The sequence below is a fragment of the Crocodylus porosus genome, unplaced genomic scaffold (genome assembly GCF_001723895.1).
Source record: "Crocodylus porosus isolate Cpor-Errol unplaced genomic scaffold, CroPor_comp1, whole genome shotgun sequence".
Taxonomy (NCBI): domain Eukaryota; kingdom Metazoa; phylum Chordata; order Crocodylia; family Crocodylidae; genus Crocodylus; species Crocodylus porosus.
This window is the reverse complement of record NW_017728939.1, coordinates 8,679,712-8,687,077: the sequence shown is the minus strand read 5'-3', so window position 1 is coordinate 8,687,077 and position 7,366 is coordinate 8,679,712. Positions and strand designations below refer to the sequence as shown.

At 57.9% G+C, this 7,366-nt stretch overlaps 1 protein-coding gene across 1 annotated transcript; it reads left to right on the top strand.

Annotated features, from left to right (window-relative positions):
• The first annotated feature begins 11 nt into the window (after window positions 1-11).
• YARS (tyrosyl-tRNA synthetase) lies at window positions 12-6,925 on the top strand. Its single transcript, XM_019547827.1, has 13 exons — window positions 12-117; window positions 204-350; window positions 444-619; window positions 960-1,089; window positions 1,517-1,597; window positions 2,116-2,208; window positions 2,624-2,759; window positions 3,017-3,102; window positions 3,855-3,990; window positions 4,464-4,573; window positions 4,990-5,183; window positions 5,484-5,625; window positions 6,016-6,925. The coding sequence occupies exons 1-13, from the start codon at window positions 64-66 to the stop codon at window positions 6,124-6,126; spliced, it is 1,596 nt and encodes a 531-aa protein (XP_019403372.1). The 5' UTR covers window positions 12-63; the 3' UTR covers window positions 6,127-6,925.
• The last annotated feature ends 441 nt before the right edge of the window (window positions 6,926-7,366 follow it).

Sequence of the window (7,366 nt, the reverse complement as noted above, 5' to 3'; positions counted from 1 at the left end):
GGGCGGTCGCGCGCTGAGCAGAGCCCCTTCGTCCCCGGTCCGCCCGCGCCCCGCGCCGCCGGCATGGAGCCGCCGGGCCCCGACGAGAAGCTGCGCCTCGTCACCCGCAACCTGCAGGTACCGCCCGGCGGGGTTGGGGAGGGGCCGTGTGTCTCGCGGTCGGCTGGGCCCAGCGTAACCCGCAGCCTGTGGCCGCCTTGCAGGAGGTTCTCGGGGAGGACAAGCTCTCAGCTCTCCTCAAGGAGCGCGAGCTAAAGATTTACTGGGGGACGGCCACGACAGGCAAGCCCCACGTGGCCTACTTCGTGCCCATGTCCAAGATCGCAGACTTCCTGAAGGCCGGATGCGAGGTACGTGCCGCAGCCTGGGTGCCCGAAGGGTGTGGGGGGGACGGGGCCCCGGGCTGCCCCGCGACGTGCCGGCTCTCTCCCGCCCTGCGCCAGGTGACCATACTGTTTGCTGACCTCCACGCCTATCTGGACAACATGAAGGCGCCGTGGGAGCTGCTGGAGCTGCGCACCCGCTACTACGAGACCGTGATCAAGGCCATGCTGGAGAGCATTGGCGTGCCCCTCGAGAAGCTCACGTTCGTCCGAGGCACCGACTTCCAGCTCAGCAAGTGAGTCAGGGCGGGGGGGGAAGAGCCTGTTCCTTCAGGGTGGGCATCGCTCGTTGGGGCCATGGCTGGGATTTAATACGTGAGGTCAGAGAAGTGGAAGCAGAAATGAGCAGCGTGCGAGGAGCGGCTTTTTGCCATCTCGCCTGCTAGGGAATCCAGCCTGTGTCGTGGGGGCAGGACGGGGCAGAGGGGCTGGGAAGGAGCAGCAGGGGCTCTGGAGCCCGGTTTCTGCAGCAGAGAAGAGCCAGTCAGTTGGTATCGCTCTGTGCGTGGGGCCGGGTGGGACAAGGCGCTGTCTGGGTGACCTGGGTTGTACCAACCCCATTTCCTCCCTGCCTAGAGAGTACACACTGGACGTCTACAGGCTCTCGTCCGTCGTCACTCAGCATGATGCCAAGAAGGCGGGGGCGGAAGTGGTGAAGCAAGTGGAGCACCCATTGCTGAGCGGTCTGCTGTACCCCGGGCTGCAGGTACTGAGGGGAGTGGCAGCCGCACTAGTGGGAGCAGGCTCTTGGCATGGAAGAGCTGCCAAATGCCTGTACTAGTTGGGGTGAATCTACATCCTCACATGCTTGTGCTGATCCAAGAGTCTTGAGTCTGGCACAGGGCACATTTCTTTGTACTGTGGTTCATGCAGGAGTTTGCAGAGTGCCAGCCCATTCTGGAGCTCTCCCAATTTGGAGAGCTGGGCCCTTTTTTGGGAGAGGGTTTACGCTGCTGGCTGTGGTGGCAAGGGGCTGTGACCTGTTCTACATTCACTGTAGCCAGTGTCCCTAGCCTGGGGAATGGGGTCGGAGGTCTTTGTATGTGGACCCTAGAAGTAGCATGGCATTGGGTGGGGAGGGTCCCTGGGCCTACGTGTCCTGGAGCTTCACTCTGGGATGTGCTGCCCTGCAGGCCCTAGACGAGGAGTACCTGAAAGTGGATGCCCAGTTTGGAGGAGTGGATCAGCGGAAGATCTTCACCTTTGCAGAAAAGGTTAGACCTGGGGATTGCTGAAACTCCCCCCAGGATGAGGGGCTGGCCAGAGCCCAGCCTGGGGTAAGATGGCCAATGCCATCATATGCAGAGTCTCTGCAGTTTGCCCCAGCTGCTCTGCCCCATCACATCCTTGCTGCTACCATGCATGCTGTGGCCATTGTGTTAGCCACCTGGAGGGACTGTGTTTTCTTTTGCTTCTGAAAGACTTTGGTATGGTTGCAGCCTGCCCCCATGCAGGAGTCCCAGTGCCTCTGCTCTCCCCTCCCCCTGCAGTACCTGACTACAGCTGTTGCTCACAGCCTCCCTTGTCATGTGCCACCTCATGCATGTCAGGAAGGGTCTGGGCTAGGTGGAGACAGAGCCCCTTCCAAGCAGAGGGGTTGTGACTCACCAAGATGTTCCTGAGCCCTGCTTCCTGCCTCTGGGGACTTCTTATGGCCGGGTGCTGATGCACAATGTACATGAGGAGGTGGTTGGTTCAAGCTGAGAGACTGAGTGCTGTTTTCCTTCCCTAGTACCTGCCTGCTTTGGGCTACACCAAGCGCATCCATCTGATGAACCCCATGGTTCCTGGCCTGACAGGCAGCAAAATGAGCTCTTCAGAAGAGGTTTGTTCACAAATGATGGTGTCCACATGATGCTCTGCAGGGCAAGGAGTCGGAGCTTAAATGCTGCAGGCACCAACCCTCTGGCTACAAAGGCACCTTTCCCTTTCCTTGCTGTTGCTAGTAATTGGAGAGAAGTGGTGCCACCTCCAACACATCTTGCTTCTCTCAGGGTGTGGGCAGGGAATGGTGGTAAGAATCCCAGGGCAGAAGGCAGTGCTGCTTTCTGAACTCTTGTTTGGACAGATGTAAGAGGTAGCTCTATGTGGGAGGCAGCAACCTGCAACTGCCGACTAGAAACCAGGGCTAGAGTCCAACTCCTCCATGCACTTGGTGCATCTTATATTGAATGGTCCTGCGAAGCTGCACCAGGTGCTTCTGGTAGAAACTTAGGGCCTCTCCTTCTCTCACCTCCCAGGAGTCAAAGATCGACCTTCTGGACCGGAAGGAGGATGTCAAGAAGAAGCTGAAGAAAGCTTTCTGTGAGCCAGGGAATGTGGAGAACAATGGGGTCCTGTCCTTCATCAAGCATGTCCTCTTCCCCCTCAAGTCAGGTGAGAGCCTGGTGCCCTGGAAGGGGCCTGTTTCCCATTAGTCCCCCAGGAGTCTTGCCACCTTTGCTCCCAGCCTTGGGGAAGGAGGGTTGTGCCTGAGTGGCCAGGGCCTGGGGTACAGGGCCATCCCAATCCCTGCCATGCTACCCTTCACTGGGCGGTCTGGGGGGTGGGGCTTGGAAGAGGTTGTCATCTGTATGCTAGGAGGGCTTCTCCTGCCCTGAGTTAATCTGACTCTTTGCATCCTTGTGTCACAGAGTTTGTGATATTGAGAGAGGAAAAATGGGGAGGAAACAAAACCTACACAGTGTATGAGGAGCTGGAAAAGGACTTCGCTGAGCAGGTGATGGGATGGGGGCAATTCACACATGGCCACAGGCATGGAGACCCTGTTGAGCTTGTGATGCTTCAGCAGCAGGCTCCCTACTAGAAGTGCAATGTGGGCCTCTGTCTGTAATGTCTCATGGGCTATCAGTGTAGGCAGGTTTTGGCCCAGTGGGTGGGTTGGTGTCACGTGGCAAGTCCGTAAAGCCTAGGGTGCCCCTGGGAACTGGGAATCCCTTAGCTGTCCTGGAAACACAGCTCTGGGCTGGAACACGCTAGCTGTTCCATAGCACGCAGCATTGCTATCACCTGTCTTGAGAGAGCCAGTGTCATTGTCCAGCTTGGGGGCTGCCCAGAGTGATGGGGTTGATGCCATGCGGTCTTCCGTGACAGCAGCTTTCGGGGTTTAAGCTTTATCTTCCCCCCAATGGCAGCCCTGAAGACTGCAGCCAGGGCTCTCCTGTGTCAAGGCTTGGGAGAAGGACCCTAGGTCAGTCACCAGCTCCACTTCTCCCAGCTTCCAGCTCTCCCCTCATGGCATTGGCATAGCCCCGCTTTTCTTAGCATGTGGCCATATTGAGCCTGATGGTTACACATCTGGATAGGCTAGGCCCTAGGAAGCCACTTCTCCCTTACAGGAAAGGCCAGAGCCTGTATGTGTGGGAAGTCAGAGCATGTTATCACAGGTTCCCTTCTGCCTCAGGGACTGAGCACCAAAGCTCCCTTCTCCCATGCCCCACTGCTGACTCCATCCCTTGTCCGTGAGTCTAGGTCGTGCACCCTGGGGACCTGAAGAGCTCAGTGGAGGTGGCTCTGAACAAGCTGCTGGACCCCATCAGGGAGAAGTTCAACAACCCAGAGATGAGGAAGCTGACCAGTGCTGCCTATCCTGATGCAGCCAAAGCCAGTAAGCAGGCACCTGCGCTGCAGGGATGGAGGGGTCTTGCTGCAGGAACACAGTCTCCTAGGCTGAGGCTATGACAAAATTTTGATGAGCCTCATGCCTAGGTTGAGGCCTGGAGACCTGTCCCACAGTCTCGCTGCCTCTCGCAGCTCTTCTTCCTGCTTCTCAGCCAGCATCTGCCATACTCGGCTCAGCTTGTGCTCTGAGGGCTGGTGAAAGGCCAGCTGGGGGACTGTTTGCTTCCCCCCAGACACTACAGGGCTCAATGCACATCTCTGTTTTCATGTGCTCTGCACACTGCATGGCTGCAGAGGGGAGGATGATCTGCACAGGTTCAAGGGCTTCTACTGACTCCAAGGATTGAACCTTGAACTGGCCTGATACAGGGCCACCTTGTGCCCTCCTGGCTTGATGCATCACACTGCTCCTTCGGGAATGGGCTCCCTTCACACCCTCTCCCTTTCACATGCTTGCAGAGGCTGCAGAGAAAGGTCCCAAGAACTCGGGTCCCAAAAATTCAGACCCTGAAGACGTGATTCCCTCCCGGCTGGACATCCGTGTGGGCAGAGTGATCAGCGTGGAAAAGGTACTGGAGCTTTGCAAGGCTGGTCCAACTTGGTGAGCAGGGGGTAGTGAGGAAAGTGGCTATCCGGGATAGGGATGCCTGCTACTTTGGTGTGCTGGAGTACTGGGCCTTCTGTGAGGGATCATGCTGCTGGCTGTGGTGGCAAGGGGCTGTTGGCTGTGGTGGCACAGCGACCTTTTCTACATTCACTGTTGTGTACAAATTGGAAACCATTGTCCAGGGAGTTCTCCCCAGGGCAGTGCCTCAGGCCGCTGCCAGCTGCCATCTCCTTATCCATGTGAGGAGCAGCAGGGCCAATCTCTAATGGTACCACTCAGAACAGACCAGGGATCATCCTAGCTCCCCTCAGCCCACTCCCCTGGAGGGGAGAGCGCCCTGCCTCCAGCGGGGGAACAAGTTGGCATTTGCTTTGGCAGCACCCAGATGCCGACAGCCTATACCTGGAGCAGATTGATGTGGGTGAGCCAACGCCCCGGACAGTGGTCAGCGGCTTGGTGCAGTTCGTGCCCGAAGAGCAGCTGCAGGACAGGCTGGTGCTGTTGCTGTGCAATCTGAAGCCCCAGAAGATGAGGGGGGTTGAGTCCCAGGGGATGCTGCTGTGTGCATCCAGGTGAGAGAAAGGGGAAGGATGTGGAGGAAGAGAATCCCGTGCCCCCATCCCAGTCCTGATTTTATTTTCTACATGGGATGAGCGAGGAAAGGCCCTGTGGCATGGGTGACTCCAGCCTAGCCCCTAATGTGCTGAACTGGGCTGGAGATGGTGACCCTATGCCCCCGTACTGCCAGGCTTCCCGGTCATCCAAGGATGTTTGTGCCTGTCCCTAGGCCCCTCATCCCTTTGAGGGGGCACAGAGGAAAGGCCTCCTATGTGCCATCCCCACTGCTAACCCCTGCTCTCTGCCCCCTGCAGCATTGGGGAGCCCCGGCAGGTGGAGCCCCTGGACCCGCCAGTGGGCTCCTGTCCAGGTGAGCGGGTCTTTGTGGAGGGGTATGAACACGGGCAGCCTGACGACGAGCTCAAGCCCAAGAAAAAGGTCTTTGAGAAGCTACAGGTAAGGGAGGGAACATCCAGCTGGAGGCCCCCCTACTCTGCAGCCAAACCCTCTCCCCACCAGGCAGCCTGTTTCTGGCAGGGCCTAGCTGCTGCTCCATGACAACTGGTCATCACCTAGGGTGAAATTGGGGGTCTGTTTTAGTGTAGCCGCTGTCCTCTAGATTCTCCTTGTGGCAAAAGCACAGCATTAACGGTGCTACCACCCTTTTGGGTCACTGCTGGCCCCACCAGCAAGGGGTAATGGAGCCCTTTATCCCCCATTCCCTGGGATTGGACTGGGCTCAGCAGCAGCAGTGAAGGAAGTGGGTGCTGCGGCTGTGGCCAGGCAGCACAGGCTTCGCTTCATGAACCCTGCACCCAACCCTTATCCTACTTCTGTTCTCCCCAGGCTGACTTCCGGATCTCTGAGGACTGCATCGCTCAGTGGAAGCAGAAAACCCTCATGACCAAGCAGGGCAGCATCTCGTGTAAAACACTGAAGGGTGGGAACATCAGTTAACCAGTGCCAGGCATCTGGTCCCCATGCCTGTTAACATACCCACCACCATCCCTCACCCCCTTCTGGATTCTCCTCCCCAGCCTCTCCTGCAGTCTGGCCAAGATGCATGGACTCTAGCCCTGCTGTGCCAGGGGACTAGGACTGAGTTTGCAGCCCCTGGTAGGGGGCACCCATTCTGCAGTGGTGTTGGGGACTTGGCCTAGTGGAGACCCTGCCTCATGCCCCTTGGAGCTGTTATCTTCCCAATCAGCTGAGCCCAGGAGTCTGCTGAACGTGACTCACTATGCCCCTGGTAGGGTGGACGGGGGGTGGAGGCTGGTGTGCCCAGCCATTTCCCTGAAGTGCTGCTGTGGCTGTCGTCACCATGTTCTGGAAAGGCCTTGGCTGAAAACGGTCATTGTGCTTCCCTGGGCTTTCAGCTTGGCAGGGCTGTTAGCGCAGCTTGCCATTCTCATCTTGGGAAAGCTCTAAGACTTGGTCACGTACCGGCCTGAATGTGGGTTCAAAAGGGAAGCTCGTGTGTTCACACTGGTGTAGCTGCTAGCAGAGGGTGTAGACTTGGCAACCTGTGAAGCTGCCATTCACTAGGCTGACACGGGCACGTGCCCCTTGCTCTCTGCCTGGCGCTGCTGGCTCAGGTGCATGCTCTAAGGTCTTTGGCAGAGCAGCCAGGAGCAGTTCGGCTGCTCCTGGGCTGGTATTACAGCTCTGTCTGCTCAGCGGTGGGGGATGCATCCCCTCCAGCCTTGGACCCAAAATCATGTTACTGTCATACCCCAAAATAAAGCATGGAATTGACCATGGCGTTGGCCTCACTGGGGAGGGCAGCACGCTGGAGGCCAGCTCTGGGAGCAGGCAGGCAGGTCTGGGGATCTCAGCCTCAAGAGCCCTCAAAGTGCAGGGGAAGGGGTGGGGGGATTGCTTTCTTGGGTCAGCCTTGTCTTTTCCCTTGCTGAGACTTGGTGCCCTGAGAGCACAGGAGAGGCAGGTGAAGCTGATAGTGGTGTACCCTACCTGCTAGAAATTGGGCTGAGCCCCCCAAGCTCCCATTGAAGGCGTAGGGCCAAGACTGCTGGGCTGCTGAAGCTGAGGGGAGCCCTCACCCATCCCCTGGGAGGGACCTTTGCCTGGGGAGGGGCCAGAGCTGCAGGCTTCTGCATTAGAGACCAAGGCAGCTTTGCCCGATCTTAGCCCTTGGGACAAGAGGGAAGATGCAAGGTGTACTCTGCCACTAGCACTT